General features: G+C 45.3%; 1 protein-coding gene across 6 annotated transcripts in view; it reads left to right on the forward strand.

The window, feature by feature from the left end:
- The window catches only part of EBF4 (EBF family member 4), a 53,424-nt gene that overhangs the window by 11,164 nt on the left and 23,467 nt on the right, over positions 1–18,793 (forward strand). For all 6 annotated transcript variants that reach the window (XR_006740287.1, XM_045574483.1, XM_036418991.2 and 3 more), the window contains 5 exons: positions 1,979–2,135; positions 2,362–2,425; positions 2,577–2,632; positions 4,693–4,766; positions 6,137–6,205. Coding sequence is in view for 5 of the 6 variants with exons in the window: in XM_045574483.1 (XP_045430439.1) it covers positions 1,979–2,135; positions 2,362–2,425; positions 2,577–2,632; positions 4,693–4,766; positions 6,137–6,205 (420 nt within the window). In the remaining variant the exon portion in view is untranslated. The remainder of the gene's footprint in view (positions 1–1,978; positions 2,136–2,361; positions 2,426–2,576; positions 2,633–4,692; positions 4,767–6,136; positions 6,206–18,793) is intronic.

An 18,793-nucleotide genomic window follows, 5' to 3' on the forward strand; every position in this document is an offset into this window, starting at 1 on the left:
TGCCGTTATCTGAAGGCTTGAGTGGGGCCGGTGGATCTCTTTCCAAGGTGTCACTCAAGTTAGTGCTGGCTGTCGCCAGGAGGTCTCGGGTCTTCTCCACATGGACCCTCCATAGGGCTGCTTGAATGTCCTCGCAACATGTCAGCCAGCTAGAACAAGGTAGAAGCCACAGTGTCTCTTATGATCCAACATTGGAGCTCATATGCTATCACTAGTGCTATAGTGTATCAGCCACACAGACCAATCCTGACACAGTGTGTGAGGGGGACTACACAGGGCATGAATACCAGGAGGCGAGGATTCTGGGAAACCACCTTCGAGGCTGGCTACCACACACCGGGAGCATCAGCTTGCGCCAGGCCAAGTGGGGTCCATTCCTGGAGCGGGACCCAGGCCTCCCCATTCACAAATGTATGCTCTGGAGCCCCGTTTCCCAGCAATTGTGGCCATAGCACCCTTTTGTGAAGGAGGGATCTGGAGCTACAAGAAATCTAAGGGATATACTTTGGAGGACCTTGACCCGGAAAAGGAAGTCTAAACTGTTTTTTGTGTCCCTGCATAGTCTCGCACTTTCAATATAGCCCTTTGTCTCCTCACTTCACTTTTTGAAGTCTGCAGTCCAGTGACACTAACACTCGCACCTACTGCCATTTCTTATGCTGTCTGGTCTGCTCTTTTGTGGGTCCGTGAGGAGAAGACATGTTAACTCTTACTCATCCCTCAAGGACCAGCTAAAGGCCACCATCTCCATAAATCGTTCCCTCATCTCTCCCAGAAAGAATTCATTTCCCCTCCCCCCCACCTTTGCTTCTATACTTCTTAATATAGTAACATCTTTGCAGGGCACCTACCACTTTGTCTTGGGTTACAGCTCTCTGTCTTCCCTCCCCTTCCAGGCATTTAACTCCCGCCCCACTCAGTGCCATGTGTTCAGTGCTTGGTACATCATTGGAGTTCAGGAAATATTTGGTGAAGAGGGTCCTTCTCCTCTTGCTCTCACATGACCTTGCTTCTGAAAATAGTTCCTGGTGACCCAGGAGAAAGCCCTTGACAAGGCCAGACCAAAAGACCCTGTCTTTCCCGAAGCAGTGGTCGGCAAACTCATTAGTCCACAGAGCCAAATATCAACAGTACGACGATTGAAGTTTCTTTTGAGAGCCAAATGTTTTAAACTTAAACTTCTTGTAATGCCACTTCTTCAAAATAGACTCGCCCAGGCCGTGGTATTTTGTGGAAGAGCCACACTCAAGGGGCCAAAGAGCCGCATGTGGCTCTAGAGCTGGAGTTTGCCGACCACTGTCCCAAACCATGGAGGCAGGTGCCCCCACACCCACAGAGTCGCCCCCTGCCTTCAGCCAAAGCCCAGATGCAGGCCGGGCAGACGAATGGCCCTGAGCCAGTTTGATGTCTATGAGGGTCCAATGGATATCTTCACCTCCCAGGCAATGCTCAGGCTCCTGGACACAGCCATGGGCTGGGTTACATGGGGTATTTCTTCCAGAACCTGCTAACTGCTCCTGAGTGCCCTAAAGGGCTGTCACAGGAGCCTCTGGACGGTAACATGGGTTGTTCATGCGTTTGGTTTTGGAGATCAGCATTTCAAAACGTGTGGCCCCAGGAGAAGCCTGGGAGGGAGCCTGGCTGGGACACCTTTGCTGCCACTGCCTGTTCCCTGGAGAGCAGGCTGAGTGACGGCGGGGCTGAGAGGCCCCTGCCTGAGCTGGCAAGCGTGCAACGGGCCCATCCAATTTATTCCTTGCCCAGGGTCAGAGCCAAATCCTGGCCAGCCCCACCATCTGGCCAGAGGCGATCGGGTCCTGCTCTCTGAGAGCACTTCCGGTGGTTCAGATGGGGTCCTCTCTGGGAGCACTTGCGGTGGTTTCCATGGGGTCCTGCTCTCTGAGAGCACTTCCGGTGATTTCAATGGGGTCCTCTCTGAGAGCACTTCCGGTGGTTTCCCGCTCCTCTTTCCCCGCAGTGGCGTGGGCCTGGCACGAGCACATTTTGAGAAGCAGCCTCCCTCCAACCTCAGGAAATCCAACTTCTTCCACTTCGTGCTGGCCATGTACGACCGGCAGGGGCAGCCCGTGGAGGTGGAGCGCACGGCCTTCATCGACTTCGTGGAGAAGGACCGAGTGAGAGGCTCGTGGGCTGGGCGGGGACGGAGCACGGTGGGGGAGGGGGAGGGGGCAGCGGGGCTTCAGGGATCCCCTCCCACAGGGCAGGTGCACGGATAGCCGGTGGAGAAGTTGAGAAGGGAGGTGGTGTGAGTGGGTGGGAGGGAGGGGAAGAGGGTGGCTGTAGAGAGGAGGGCTGGGTGGGGGAATCCCTGGGAGCATCCTCCCCATCTTGGCCCTGTAGGAACCTGGGGCTGAAAAGACGAACAACGGGATCCATTACCGCCTCCGGCTGGTGTATAACAATGGTGAGTGGAGCCCCACGGCGACACCAGATACCCCATTGCAGGGCTGAGGAGGCCCCTGCCTCCAGGTGGGGAGAGTGTGGAGTGTGCTCCAGTCATCCGAGGCCACAGATGCTCCCCACACAGCAAGCCCTCTCCACCTTTCCACCCTCAGGACTTCGGACGGAGCAGGACCTCTATGTGCGTCTCATCGACTCCATGTCCAAGCAGGTGAGCCAGCCCAGGGGTGCTCTGGCCTCCTCGGACCCCCATCTCTGGTGGTGTGCCTGAGCATCCTCATCCCTGCCTCCACGTCCCCCATGGCCTGGCTCCCTCAGTTATTGCCCCAGCCTGTGTGGTCCTTGCCCTCTAGCCTAGAAAAACGGCAACATCTGTACAAAGACCTCATCCTAGTCATGTTCCCTGGAAGCCCAGCCTAGACAGAGGGATTCAGCCATACAGGGTTTATTGGGGAGGCAGACAGGGCTCTCAGGAGAAGAGAGGGAGGGAAGCGGAGCAGGGCAGGGGAAACTCAGCATGGAGGGGGTCTCAGCTGCAGTCCAACCTCAGCCTGCTCCACAGGGAGCCCTGGAGAAGGAATGACAACAGCGTTGTCCCCTCTGAGGCAAGGAAGCCAGGACTCTGTACCCTGTATGAGTCAGTAATTGGCTGGGGAGCACTCCCAAGGGGAGCTTGTAACCTTCCAGACATTTTCAGGCAAGGCAGCGCCTATGTGTGAGAGCCAGCCTCAAGAGAAAACACATGGCAGCCAGCACTCACTGCAGCCTGAGGGGGGGAAGGGGGTGCATTGGTCCAGGAAAGGGGATGAGGTGGGGCCCAGACCTTCTACGGCAGACCCTCAGCACTTGCTGACGTGGAAGGTCGCAGGAAGGAGGCTCAGGGGCCAAGCTCCTCAGGAGCTCAGGAAGACTGACGCCCGAATGAGCCCTGATGGGCTCTTGCTAATGCAGAGCTGCAAGCCTCTTGCAGAGAAGGGGCGACTGCACGTGAACCGGGAGCTGAGCTCAAATGGGCCCATCAGTGGCCTGGAATGCCACTTGGGCTTTCCAGCAGTTTCTGTCTAATCCCAGGACAGAGGGAGAAACGGTTTCTTGATAGAAACTCTGTGGTTGCCGTCATGGGGGAGGCAGACCAGGCAGGCAGTGACAAAAAGGGATTGTGTGGGGATAAGCGTGGAAGTGGTTGAGGGGAGTCCAGAGAAAGAAGGACCCCACAAGTGGGAGGTGGCTGGGCGGCTCAGGGGTTATAAAGGGGTTATGCAGTTTAGGAAGGTTACTCCTTGCTTCAGGGCAGAGGGTGGAAGGTGGGGGGGGAGGTGAGTGAGGAAACTGACCCAAAGTCCAAGGGGGAGACCCTAGCCTGGGCTGGGGAGGTGATAAGAATGGAGAGAGGGAGTCTGATTAACCAGCTGGGATAGCCTAGAGTAGGGGTGTCGAACTCAATCAGAGAAGGGGCCAAAATCTAAAATCCAGCCTAAATCGCGGGCCGAATGGTTTACTGAACAGTCATAAACTGTCATTGTGATGGAAACGCAGCGGAGTGCAGTGATGACAGCGCGGTGCGGGCCACATTGCAAGGCCTGGCGGGACGGATTTGGCCCGCGGGCCTTGTGTTTGACACATGTGGCCTAGAGCAGTGGCAAACTCATTAGTCAACAGAGCCAAATATCAACAGTACAACGATTGAAATTTCTTTTGAGAGCCACATTTTTTAAACTTAAACTTCTTCTGACGTCACTTCTTCAAAATAGACTCGCCCAGGCCGTGGTATTTTGTGGAAGAGCCACACTCCAGGGGCCAAAGAGCCGCATTGGCTCTCGAGCCGCAGTTTGCCAACCACGGGCCTAGAGGACAATGTTTGTGAGCAGAAGGGGAGGTGCACAAGGGCCATGAGGAGCGTGGGGATAAGAGTGTCTCTCCTCCCCCCCTCTCTCCCCCTTCTCCCCCCCCCCCCCCCCCCCGTCCCCTCCTGACCTTGATCCTTGGTCCCAAGCAGAGCTGGACCTGGAAAGAGCTGCCAGTGGACAGACAGAATCTTTAGAGTTCGTGCCACTGCTGTCTGTCCTGGTGGTAATCCTGGTTTGGGGTGCCAGGCTCCGGGTTCCTGCTCTCACTCCTAGCACACACACACACACACACACACACACACACACACACCCCAGTGACTTGGAGGGAAGGGTGTTCCCAGGGGGCAGGGCCCATGTCCGCCTGCACTGGGACCTCAGAGCAGCCTGCAGCCACTTGAGCCTGTGCCCTTCCTCCCGCCCCCAGGCCATCATCTACGAGGGGCAGGACAAGAACCCGGAGATGTGCCGCGTGCTGCTCACCCACGAGATCATGTGCAGGTGAGGAGGGCTGGCTCCCTGGCACCTTGACGTTGGCTGAGATTTTGTCAAGGATTCCCCCCCCCTCCCCCAGACCCTGCCCACTGCCACTGCCACTGCCACCACCGCCCTCCTTGCTGCTCCCTGGGAAAGCCTGGGGCGGGGGTGGGGGTGGTGGTGAGGAAAGAGGGAGGCCCCTGGGCACAGTGCTAGCTAAGAGAGGGTCCTTGAGGCCCCATTAACCTGGCCTGTTTATGTGGCTCCGCCAAGTGTTTTTGTAAGAGAAGCTCAGCCACTGCTGGGAAGCTTCACTAATAACGCTCAGGGGAGGGCTCTCTGGGGATGTGGGGGCAGGGCCTGGGCCTCCTGGATTCCCTTCAGAGCAGGAGAGAGGAAACTTTGCTGCCTCCTACTTGACCCCGGGGCACTTCCTGGGAGGGGGCAGGGGAAGAGGGGGGCACACAGCTATTGGCTCCCCTTCCCCATCACCACAAGACGTGGCGTTTCTAGGCAAGATCTCCCCAGGAGATGCCAGTCAGACAGCGTCCAGTTCCTCCTACATGGAAGAGAATGCAATGTGCAAAAATCTGGTTGGATAAGAAATTTTAGTTAGAAAAAAATAGATTTTAAAAAATCTGGTTGGGATGAAGGCTGCCTCTGGGAAGTGTAGTGACGTGACAAGGAGGGGCCCATGAGGCTTCTGGGGCGCTGGGCACTACGTGGTGTTTGTCGGGGGCTGTTAGATGGGCAGGTTCACCCTGTGAGGACTCCTGAGCTGCATGCTTACCATCTGAGCTGTCTCTGTGAATAAAGAGAGAGTGAGAGGCCCTGTGGGCGGCCAGCCGCCTGCCCTTTCCCGATCCTCCAGCCGCAGCGTACCTTAGGGCAGTGTTTTTCAACCTTTTTTGGGCAAAGGCACACTTGTTTCATGAAAAAAATCACGAGGCACACCACCATTAGAAAATGTTAAAAAATTTAACTCTGTGCCTATATTGACTATATATAAAGTAATTCTCTTGAATAGGAATCAAATAAACACAAAGAAAGTATTTTATAATTACTTTATTATGAAATATTAAGTAAACAAAATAGTGAAAAATTATAAAATTATAAAATTCTTGTCTTGTCTGCACCTACGGCACACCAGGCAACAACTAGTGTGCCGCGGAACAGCGGTTGAAAAACGCTGTCTTAGGGACAAGGTTCACTGCCAACCTTATCCCCTGGGCTGGACCCTCACTGCCTTTCGCCCCCAGGTCCCTGGGAGTGAGTCCCTCTGGCCCTAGGATTCCATACCCAGACACACACACACACACACACACACACACACACACACACAATCTCCCTCTCCTTCACTCCCTTTCTCCTTCCCTCCTTCATCTTCCCATCAGCCGGTGCTGTGACCGGAAGAGCTGTGGCAACCGGAATGAGACACCCTCAGACCCCGTCATTATTGACAGGTACAGCGAGGGGAGGCCTGGGAGCTGCGAGGCCTGGCAGCCTGGGCTCAGGCACAGAGTGGTGGCGGCTCCAGGGAGGGATGGAGCTGCCCACCCCCTCTTTCACCTCCATGTTGGTGGCTCCCAGCAGAAAAAAAAGTCAGACACCAGGGAGCCACCAGCCGTGGCCCCTGAAGGAAGCCTTGGTGGCAAACTTTCTGGGGCTGGGCTTAGGAGCTGTGCTCCCTGAGGGGGCCTGAGGAGGGGAAGGGATGGGGGCGGGGAGTGGGATGTGAACTTGCAGCAGAGAGAGGCTGGGAGAATGAAGACACTGCTGGATCCAGTCCAGATGCCACCTCTGACTTCTCTGAATGTCCCTTCATTTGAAAACTGGAGAAATACTTGACAAGTTTCAAGGATTGCCAAGGTGATGCATGTAAACATTTATTCTCACCCTAGCCAGTTTGGCTCAGTGGATAGAATGTTGGCCTGCAAGCTGAAAGGTCCCAGGTTCAATTCCGCTCAAGGGCACATGGCCGGGCTGTGGGCTCAATCCCCAGTGGGGGACTTGCAGGAGGCAGCCGATCCATGATTCTCTCTCATCATTGATGTTTCTCTCTCTCTTCCTCTTCCTTACTCTCTGAAATCAATAAAAAATATTAAAAAAAATTTTTTTAAATTATTTTCCCACCATAATTTTTAAAAATTAATTTTTGAATAGGAAATATATATATAAGGTAAAAAATTCAAAAGGTATTACAAAAGAGTAAATAACAAAAAGTAAGTCGTCTGCCCCACTGCTAGGTATACCATGCTACACACACTTTTATATTTTGCCTTTTTAAAAAGAACTGTAACATACATACTACAGGGGCAAAATTAGGTTTGCAGTTGTGAGTACGTGAGACACAGAGTTTATTCTTGTATTATTTTCCATATGAATAACTATAAAGTTATTTTGTAGTTATTTTGTTAATTTGGCCCCACCTTTTATACCTTAAAAGTCATTCCAGCCCTAACCAGTTTGGCTCAGTGGATAGAGCGTCGGCCTGGGGACTGAAGGTCCTGGGTTCCATTCCCGGTCAGGGCATGTGCCTGGGTTGAAGGCTTGATCTCCAGTGGGGGGCATGCAGGAGACAGCCGATCAATGATTCTCTCTCATCATTGATGTTTCTATCTTTCCCTCTCCATTCCTGTCTGAACTCAATAAAAATATATTAAAAAAAAAAACTTTGTAACAGATAAAACATTCACAAAGTACAGATTTTTAAATTGAAAAGGATTTACAGCAAAGTCTCCTACCTCTGCCTCTGATCCATCCTTCACCCTTCAAATAAGCAATCACTGTTAGCAGCGTCTGGTGTATCCTTCCTGAAATAGTCTGTGCATACACAAGAAAGCACAGATATACGTTATTTTGCACCTTTCCCTTTATTTTTATAAAAGGGGGCATTTTAAATGTACTTTCAGCACCTTTCTAAAAAGTGGGCACAGGTAGCTTTTTATCTATCGGGAAGCTTATCTCACAACACGAGAAGTTTCTTTACTCTGTTTGTGCTACTGTAAAGTATCCCACTGCATGGATAAACTGACATTCCTTTAAATGGTTTTATAGCTCTACATTTTGGCTGTTTTCATTCTTTTTCAGGGATAAAATATGCTGCAGTGAATTACTCTGTGTCATTTTTGCACATGTATGAATTTTACGAAAGATATTATGAAAAGTAGAATTGCTGGGTCCAAAGATAGGTGCATTTATGATTTTGATAGTTATTGCCTGTTTACCTCTGTAGAGATTATACCGATTGGCATTCATACCAACAATTTTGAGAATGCCTGTTCTCCACACTCTTGCCAATTATGTACGTTGTTTATTCATTCAGCAAATAATTTTTTTAAATATATTTTTATTGATTTCAGAGAGGAAGGAAGAGGGGGAGAGAGAGAGATAGAAACATCAATGATGAGAGCGAATCATTAATCGGTTACCCTCCTGCACTCCCCCTACTGGGGATCGAGCCTACAACCCAGGCATGTGCCCAGACTGGGAATCAAACCCTGGCTTCCTGGTTCATAGGTTGACGCTCAGTCACCAAGCCACACCAGCTGGGCAACAAACAATGTTTTAACGTCTCCTTGTGCCAGGGCATCTTCTAATACGCCGTGGATTAAGCAGTGATGAAAATAGACAAAAAGCTTTGTGTTCATGGGCTTATGATCTAATAGGTGAGACAGACATGAGCCGAGTGGATAAAACAGATAGCATGTTAGGTGGCGATAACAGCTAAGGAGAAAAAGGGAGCCATCGGGAGAGGTCAGCGCACGCCCAGGATGGGAGTGCTGCAGTTTTAGATGATGGAAGGAAGGCTTCACTGAAAAGATGACATTTGAGCCAAGACCTAAAGGAAGTAAGGGAATGAGCCACGTCTGAACCTGGGGGGGGGGAATGGTCCTGGAGGGAGGGTACCTGGTGTGTTTAAGGAACAGCAAGATGGCCCAGGTGACTGGAGGAGGTGAAGCCAGAGGGTTAATGGCGGGGCAGGAGGAAGGCAAGATCATGCAGGGCCTTGTAGGCTGAGTGTGGGCCATGCATGTAGGCTCTTGTAAGGACTTGGGCGTTTATTCTGAACGATGTGGAAGCCGCTGGGGGATCTGGGGAAGAATGATATGACCTGGTTTCTGTTTCAGCGAGGTCACTGTGGCTCCCGTGTTGAAGATGACCTGGAGGAAGCGAGGGAGGAAGCAGGGAGATAGGTGCGTTAGGAAGCCATTTCAGTTCTCCCAGTGGGAGATGATGGAGGCTAAGACCAAGGATGTTATAAGAAGAGGTTGTAAGAAGTGGTTAGATTCGGGATGTATTTCACAAGCAGTGTTATGGAAGGAGAGACAGTTACAAAGAGAAGTCAGTGATGTCCCCAAGGTTTCTGATGTGTAAACTTAGAAAGAACTTTTGTTTACTGAGAAGGAGATTTCAGGGGAAGCAGGTTTGGGAGGAGGGAAATCAGGAGTTTGGTTTTGGATGTGTTCTGTTTAAGATGGGAATGTTGAAAAAGCAGCTAAAACTATGAGTTTGGCTTGGCCCGGCTTGGTTCAGTGATTGAGCATTGACCTATGAACCAGGAGTTCACAGTTCGATTCCTGGTCAGGGCACATGCCTAGGTTTCGGGCCCAGTGTGGGCTATGCAGGAAGCAGCCGATCAATGATTCTCTCTCGTCATTGATGTTTTTATCTCTCTCTTTTCCTCTCTGAAATCAATAAAAGTATATTAAAACAAAATAACAACAACACATGAGTATGGTTCTCAAGGGAAAGATCCAGGATGCAGATAGAATTTAAATGAATGAGCCAAAACCGGTTTGGCTCAGTGGTAGAGCGTCGGTCTGCGGACTGAAAGGTCCCAGGTTCGATTCTGGTCAGGGGCATGTACGCTGGTTGCGGGCACATCCCCAGTAGGGGGTGTGCCAAGAGGCAGCTGGTCGATGTTTCTCTCTCATCGACGTTTCTAGCTCTCTATCTATCTCCCTTTCTCTCTGTAAAAAATCAATAAAAATATTTTTTTTAAAAAAGAATTTAAATGAATGAAATTGGAGGGAATGAGTGTTGACAGAAACTAGAATATGTTCAAGAACTTAATCCTGGGGTGTCTAGTGTTTGTAGATCATAGAGATATGGTAGCAATGAATGAGAAGGAGCAGCCAGTGTAGTCAGAGGGAAATCAGGGGAGTACAGTACCCCAGATAAGGAAATATTCCAAAAAGGACACAGTGGTCAACTGCATCCCATGCTGCTTGTGGATAAGATAAAAAGGACCAAGGATTGACCACTGGATTTAGCAACATGGGGAACCTTGGTGACATCAATAACAGCGATTTCCATGGAGGGGAGAAGCAGAAGTCTGGCAGGGTGTTTAAGAAAGAATGGGAGACCCTAGCCGGTTTGGCTCAGTGGATAGTGTGTCTGGCCTGCAGTCTGAAGGGTCCCAAGTTGGATTCCAGTCAAGAGCACGTGCCCAGGTTGTGGGCTCTGTCCTCGGTAGGCTGGTTCTATCTCAGCATTGATGTTTCTATCTCTCCCTCTTCCTTCCTCTCTGAAAGCAATAAAAATTAAAAATAAAAGAATCGCTTTTAAAAAATGAGTAGGAGAAGAGAGATTAGAGACAATGACTAAAGGAATTCTTTTGAGTTTTGCTGTAAAGGGATCAAAAACGTGGTGCTGGCCGGAGCACAAGGTAAGGCCAAGAAAAAATATATAGCCGAAACCAGTTTGGCTCAGTGATAGAGTGTCGGTCTGCAGACTAAAAGGTCCCAGGTACAATTCCTGTCAAGGGCATGTACTTGGGTTTCGGGCACATCCTCAGTAGGGGATGTGCAAGAGGCAGCTGGTCGATGTTTCTCTCTCATCGATGTTTCTAGCTCTCTATCTCCCTCCCTTCCTCTCTGCAAAAAAAATCAATAAAATATATATATTTTTTTTAAAGAAAGGAAAAGAAAAAATATATAGCTTGTTCATATGCTGATGAGAACTCAGTAGGAAAGGGGGAAATGATGATGCAAGAGATAGAAGAGAGACTTGCTGAAGCCATGTCCTTTAGCTGGCAAAGACATGGGACCCTGTGCCCAGGACTGGTTTTAGCTGAAAGCACAAAGTTATCCATGGAAACAGTAGTGAAGATGGGTAAACGGGTACATACAATGTGGGAGCTTGCAGACATTCTCTTCTGGTTGCTTTGTTTTCTCAGAAAAATAAGAAGCAAGGTCAACAGTCGAGGATGAGGATGGAAAGGGAGACATTAGGGCATAAAATAGTTGTCCAGGGGAGCGAATGGGCCATGGAAATGTGTGATTGCCAAGTAGCACTAAAGACCCTCCTGAGGTCTGTGGTCATAAATTTCAAGCGAGAATTTTCTCCAGCCATGCAGAGTTGCACACATGCAGGTACGGTGAAACACGAGAGGGCAAGAGAGTGTACGCAAGGGGTGTTTACAAAATGGAACAAGCAGTTTAAGCTGGTTAGGAGAGGACTGTGGGAGAGTGAAGAGAAGGCGGGATACATGGAACATGGGTTCCGATGGAGCCAAAGAATTATTGGAGTTGAGGTAGTAGCAGGAGGTTAGAGAGTGGGCTGCCTGTAGGTAGGGTTCTTAGGGGATTGCCTTCATTGGTCCTGTGTGACCTTGGAAGGCTGGAGACAGGCCGTTGCAGGAGAGATGCTCAAGGAGTGGAGAAGAGAATGTGTTGGAAGCATTATATGTCGATGTTGATATTGAAAACACCAAGAATTATTATTATTATTTTTTAAATATATTTTATTGATTTTTTACAGAGAGGAAGGGAGAGAGATAGAGAGCTAGAAACGTCGATGAGAAAGAAACATCGACCAGCTGCCTTTGCACACCTCCTACTGAGGATGTGCCCACAACCCAGGTACATGCCCTTAACCGGAATCAAACCTGGGACCTTTCAGTCCGCAGACCGATGCTCTACCACTGAGCCAAACCGGTTTCGGCTGAAAACACCAAGAATTATGATAGGACCAATGTTTAAGAGCATATATAGTGATCCAGGAATAAAATCTTCAAGGAATAGAGGCAGGTGATCTCAGGGTTGAGAAATGACTGCAGCAAGCACTGATTGCCATAATTTCCCCCACCTTTCTTCATCATAGAAGTCAACTGTGATTCCCAGTGAATTCCGTTGCTCTCACTCGGAGGTTGAGCACACTTTCATGTATTTAAAGTCTATTTCCTTTTCTGTGAACCATTAGTGCATATCCTTTATTTATTTTTCTATAACAGATTGGCTTTTGTTACTGATTTGTAGGAATATATGTTAAGGAATATTTGTGCATCTTTGTCATGAGTTGCACAAATTTTTTTCTAGTTGGTTGTTGTCCTTTAACTTTTTATGGTGAAACTTTTACCCAGTCCCTCAATCTTTTAAATACTTCGGGTTTTCATCCTATTTAGAAATACCTTTATCAGGCCAAGATAATTTTTTAAAAATCTATCCTGTAGTTCTTCTAGTATTTTTATGGTTTCATTGTTTACATTAAATACTGGATCCACTTGAAAAAAATTGTAAGTTATTATACCTAGATAATACATAAGAAAGAACATATAACAAAATAAAAATGAGAAAGCATGATAATCACTGTACATTTGTGAACCTACCAACAAACTTAAACTTAGAACATTAAAAATAGCATTGAGCCGAAACCGATTTGGCTCAGTGGTAGAGCGTCGGTCTGAGGACTGAAGGGTCCCAGGTTCGATTCCTGTCAGGGGCATGTACGTTGGTTGTGGGCACATCCCCGGTAGGGGGTGTGCAGGAGGCAGCTGGTCGATTCTCTCTCATGGACATTTCTTGCTCTCTATCTCTCTCCCTTCCTCTCCGTAAAAAATCAATAAAAAATATATTTAAAAACTAAATAAATAAATAAATAAAATAAAAATAGCATTGATGCCACCACCTTCTTCCTTCCCCATCTCATACCACTGCCAGCCCCTTCCCAAAGGTAATAAATAAATTGAGGTTTGTGTTTATCATGAGCTTGCTCTTTAAAAAAAAAAAAAAAAAAAAAAGATCACAATTTGTAGAATATTAAGCATGTTGTTTAGTTGTGCTTATGTTTAACTTTATAAAAATTATGTTATTTTCTATATAGTAGTCTTCTAAGATGTTTTTAAATTCAGCATTATATTTCTGAATTTTTTTGTTGCTATATTTAGCTGTTGTTCGTTGTATGTTATTTTTGCTATGATAAGCAAAGCAGTTATGCAGTCTTGTCTATTTCTTCTAATCTGAGTAGGTACAAGAGTTTGTTTAGGATATAAACCTGGCACTGGAATGTGATGTCTTTTATTCATTTTTCTTGCTGGATTATACTAGCCAGGCCTTCCAGTACAATGTTGAATAATAGCATTGAGAATGAACATCTGTCTTGTTCCTGATCTTAGATGGAAGTACTCAGGGTGTCACCATTATGTATGTATGTATGCATGTATGTATGTTTGCATGTATGTCACTATATGTTTTTCATAGATGCCTTTTGTCAGGTTGAGGAAATTCCCTCCTCTATTTAGTTACTGCGAGTTTTTATCAGGAATGTATGTTAGATTTGCCAAGTGCTTTTTCTGCATCTTTTGAGATGACCTCTTTTTTAGTTTATTATGAATTACATCAATTGGTTTTCCAATATTAAAACCAACCCTATATTTCCCATATAAACTTCACTTGGTGATAGCATATTAACCTTTTAATATACTGTTGGATTTGATTCAATAACACTTTATTTAGAATTTTTGCACTGATATTCATATGGATATTTGTCTCTAGTTTTCTTGTAATTTCTTTGTCTGGTTTTGATATCAAAAATGAGTTGGGAGGTATTTCTTCCTCTTCAGTTTTTTTTAAGAGTTTGGGTAGAGTTGGTATTACTTCTTCCTTAAGCTCTTCTAAATTGGGCTTTGTGAATTTGTATCTTACAAGGAATTTGTCCAAGTTGCTGAATTTGTTGGCATAAAATTGTTAATAATATTCCCTATCCATTTAATATATCTAAAATCTGTAGGAATGTCACTACTCTCATTTCTGGTATTGGCAAATTGTATCTTCTCTTTTTTTCCTGAGCAATATAGCTACAGGTTTATCCATTTTATTGATCTTCTAAAAGAACCAGCTTTTTATTTCATTGGTTTTCTCTATTGATTTTCTATTTTATTTTATTGATTTTTTACAGAGCAGAAGAGAGAGGGATAGAGAGTTAGAAACATCGATGGGAGAGAATCATCGATCAGCTGCCTCCTACACCACCCCCACTGGGGATGTGCCCACAACCAAGGTATATGCCCTTGACCGGAACCAAACCCAGGACCTTTCAGTCCGCAGGCTGATGCTCTATCCACTGAGCCAAACCAGTCCCGGTGATTTGATTTTCTATTTTCTATGTTTATATTTATTAGTTGCTATTTACTGCTTACTATGAGCTTAATTTTCTCTCCTTTTCCTGGTTTTTTAGAGTGGAAGCTGAGGCCTTTCTTAGTTGTCTAAAACAGGCTTTCAGTGCTGTACATTTCTCCCTAACTACTGCTGAAGGGGCATACACAAATTATGACATGTTTTCATTTTTATTCAATTAAAAATACTCTCTCATTTCCCTTTTGAGTTTTTTCTTAATACCCATGTTATTTAAACAGCCAAATATTTTTAAAGAGAGTTAAAGAATATGAAAAAAATTATATATTTGCCTATGTAGTTACCATTTCCTTTGTGTGTTTTTAAAATATGTTTTCTATTTTATTATTAGAGGCCTGGTACATAAAATCTGTGCATGAGTAGGGTGACTAGGCCTGGCCTGCGATCAGGGCCGATCGGGGCCTTCCTTCGTCCCCTGGTGGTCAGTACACGTCATAGCGAGCGATCGAACTCCCTGTGTGCTGGTTGAACTCCCAAGGGGACAATTTGCATATTAGGCATATATATTATTGTTTTTTATTCCTCACCTGAGGATATTTTTCCATTGATTTTTTATTTTTATTTTTGAGAGAGAGAGCAGAAGAGATAGGGAGAGACAGACAGAAATATTGATGTGAAAGAAACACAGTGATTGGTTGCCTCCTGCATGAGCCCCAACTAGGGTCCAGCCCAGGAGGAGCCTATCACCAAGGCATAAGCCCTAGACCAGAACCTTGTAGCTTCCCTCTGAGTTAATTGTTTTTATCATCATTTTTAAAATCCTCATCTAAGGAATGAGGGTATTTTTTCCATTGATTTTAGAGAGAGTGAAAGGGAGGGAGGAGGGGGAAGAGAGAAAAAAACACCAATATGACAGAGACCTATCGATTGGTTACCTCCCAGGTATCCTGACAGGGGGCGGGGATTGGACCTGCAACACTGGTATGTGCCCTTGACCTGGAATCAAACCAGCTACTCTCGAGTGCATGGGCTGACACTCATAACAACTAAGCCACACTGGCCAGGGCTTATCAGCATTTTATTGATCCTTTATTTTTAATAATATTTTTGCTTTAATGTCTATTTTATAGATATTATTTATAGGCTCTATCAACTTACTTTTGGTTATATTTGCCTCATATTTCTTTTTACATCCTACGATTTTCAACCATTATGTGTCCTTATGTTCCAGATATTTCCCTTTAACAGCATATTGCTGGGTTTTTTAAAAATCTAGTTTGTTTTTCACCTCGCAAGTTTAGTCTAGTTACTTTATTGAGATTATGATTTATTTAAGCTATTTTTCTATTATCTTTTCTGAATAATATTCCTACGATCTTTGTACTTTTTATTTGTTCCACTTCTATTTTTTTTCCTTTCTTGCTATTTAAAATGGTTTAGCTACTTTGTTTGATGTGGTATATGTATTTCTTTTTTTAAAATATATTTTTATTGATTTCACAAAGGAAGGGAGAGGAAGAGAGAGATAGAAACATCAATGATGAGATAGAATTATTGATCGGCTGCCTCCTGCACGCCCCCCTACTGGGGTTCAAGCCTGCAACCCAGGCATGTGCCCTGACTGGAATTGAACCTGGGACCCTTTAATCCAGAGGCTAACGCTCTATTCACTGAGCCAAACCAGCTAAGGCTGTATTTCTTATTTTATTTTCCCCTTTACTGGCTTGGAAATTTATTCATTTCATTTCTATTCTTTTAGTCATTACTCTTAAAATTTACTATATATTCTTAATAAAGTCATAATTTCTTTCCTGACTAATATTATAATCTTTGACAGTAGTGTGCCAGAGCTGGCTCATACTGACTCAGAAGTGCTAATTATTAGTAACTCTGCTCAACTCCATATTCAGAGACTTCACATTGATAGCTTGAAATCAGCCATGGGAGGAACATATAACCATGAAATCGACAAACACTATAAATCAGGGTTTTCCCCTCGCTGGAAATGGTTGTTAAATATTTGCCAGTACACCATCGATCTTAGGACATTCAATTACCCTATGAATTTTGATTATTTTTAAATTCTACACATTATTATTATTATTATTTTTTTAGTAGTAGTATTATTACTAGTGACCCAGTGCATGAAATTCATGCACATTAAAAGGGAATTAATTAGAGGAAATATTTTAATATTGCCATTTGTTCTTTCTCTATAATAGAAGTATCAGAGATGAAAGAAAATTAATAAAATGTATATGAAAATCTACCTCCTGTAAGAGTCTGGGGCATACTGAGGGACCCACAGCCAAGTCCCTGGGCATCTCCACGCCCCATCAAACCCCACAGGGAGAGAGGTGCAGCCTCAGGTCCCCTGGCCTGGCCTCAGGCCCCCCAGCCCCGGAGTGAGGATGCAAGGGCATGAGGGTGTGATGACCATTTGCATATTAGCTCTTTATTATATAGGATTATTATTATATATAAACACCAGAGGCCCAGTGCACAAAATTCATGCACTGGTATAGCCCCTAGTGGCTGCTGGCTGCTGGCCGGGGGTCCCCCTCCCTTCTCCCAGCTGCCTGCCTCCACCCCCCATCCCACCCACCCCAGTGAAACTCCCAGACAACTCTCCTACAGTGCATGAATTTTTATGCACCGGGCCTCTAGTGCATGAAACAACCTATGCAACTCAACAGACTGTAAAACTTTAAATTTGCATTTTCTACATTCATTTTTTTAATTGAATTTATTGGGGATATACGTATACACACACACACACACACACACACACACACACACACACACATTAGAGAAATATGCTAATTAACTGGAACACTGGAACTGGTCGACCAGACAGGAGGTTGCTCACACAGCATCTGGGGGGCGGGTGGCAGGGGCCTCCACATGACTGTGCTGGATGGAGGAGGACCTGATCAGCAGCAGCTGGGGCTGCATCAAATACTCAAGAGTGGGCAGTGCAGTGCAATTTCAAATCACCCGCTGGGCTCCTAGTTGGTTAATAAATTTATATAGGTTTCAGTTGTGCAATTCTATAACATCATCTGTATATTGTATTGTCTGTTCATCACTCTAAACATAATGTTTTTTAATCCATATGGCCATTCTTTGCCTTTTGATTGGAGTGTTTAATCCATTTACATTTAATATAATTACTGATAAAGTAGGATTTATGTCTTGGATTTTGCTGATTTTTTTGTCTTATTTTTGTTGTTTTTCTCTATTACTCCATTACTATCTTTTTTGTATTAAATGGATAGTTACCAGTATATCTTTTGTTGCTGTTGTTTTTATCTAATTTTGAGTAATTTTCTTAGTTGTTTCCCTGGGAATATAAATTAATATTTTAATTTAAAACAATTAATTTAAATAAAATTAGCTATAATAATATATAGAAATAGTGCTGCAATATAGTCATTCCCTTTCCTCTCCTTTTTTATTAATTTTCACTTGAGGATATTTTTCTATTGATTTTTAGAGAGAGTGGAAGGAAGTGGGAGAGACACAGAGAGAGAAACATCCATGTGAGAGAGACACATCGATTGGTTGCCTCCTGAAGATGTCCTGACCAGGGCCAGAATCAAACCTGCAACTTGATTGAGAATCAAACCCAGGACCTTCATTGCACAGGGCCGGCTGAGGTTTGCATTGCCAGCAATGGCAGCAGCAGAGGTGTGATGGGGCGTCATCTTCCGCTGATTGAGGGTGGCCTCCTGCCCCTGAGGGCTCCCAGTCTGTGAGAGGGGGCAGGCCGAACTGAGAGACCGCCCCTCCCCACTCCAGTGCATGAATTTTCATGCACTGGGCCTCTAGTTTTTTATAAGAAAGATCTGTTAGTCCTTAATTCCCTCAGTTTTTGTTTATCATCTTAAACCATCCTTCATGTTTATTTAATTTTAATTTATACTTCATGTTTAAAGGGTAGTTTTACTATAATTTTTTGGTTGACAATTGTTTTCTTTCAACACTTTGAATATGTCATTTTACTGTCTTCTAATCTTTATGATTTTTAATGAGAAGTCAGCTGTTCATCTTATTGAGGATCCCTTGTCCATGATAAGCTGCTTCTCTCTTGTTGCTTCTTTCTTTGTCTTTGTCTTTTAACAGTTTGAGTATGTTTCTATGTGTGCATCTCTTAGTTCACATTACTTGGAATTTATTAAGATTCTTAAATGTGCAGAAAAGGTTTTCATCACATTCGGGAAGTGTTGGGCCATTATTTCTTCAAACTTTCTTTCTGCCCATTTCCTTTCCTTCCTTTCTGCCGGGGCTCCGACTATGTGTATGTTGGTATTTTTAATGGTGACCCAGAACATCTTAGGCTCTATTCACCTTTGGTTGTTCTTTTTCTTTCTGCTCCAGAGCTGGGTTCTCTCAATTGACTTATCTTCAAGTTCACTGATTTTTTTTTTCTTCTGTCAACTCAGATATGTTGAATTCCTCTAGAAAAATTACTTTTAAGTTGTCCTTTTCAACTCCAGAACTTAAATTTGGTTCTTTTTTAAAAAATACATTTTTATTGATTCAGAGAGGAAGGGAGGGAGGGAGGGACGGAGGGAGGGAGGGAGGGAGAGAGAGAGAGAGAGAGAGAGAGAGAGAGAGAGAGAGAGAGAGAGAGAGAGGAATCAGCGATGAGAGAGAATCATGGATCGGCTGCCTCCTGCATGCCTCACACTG

This window comes from Pipistrellus kuhlii, unplaced genomic scaffold, assembly GCF_014108245.1.
Source record: "Pipistrellus kuhlii isolate mPipKuh1 unplaced genomic scaffold, mPipKuh1.p scaffold_m20_p_6, whole genome shotgun sequence".
Lineage (NCBI taxonomy): Eukaryota > Metazoa > Chordata > Mammalia > Chiroptera > Vespertilionidae > Pipistrellus > Pipistrellus kuhlii.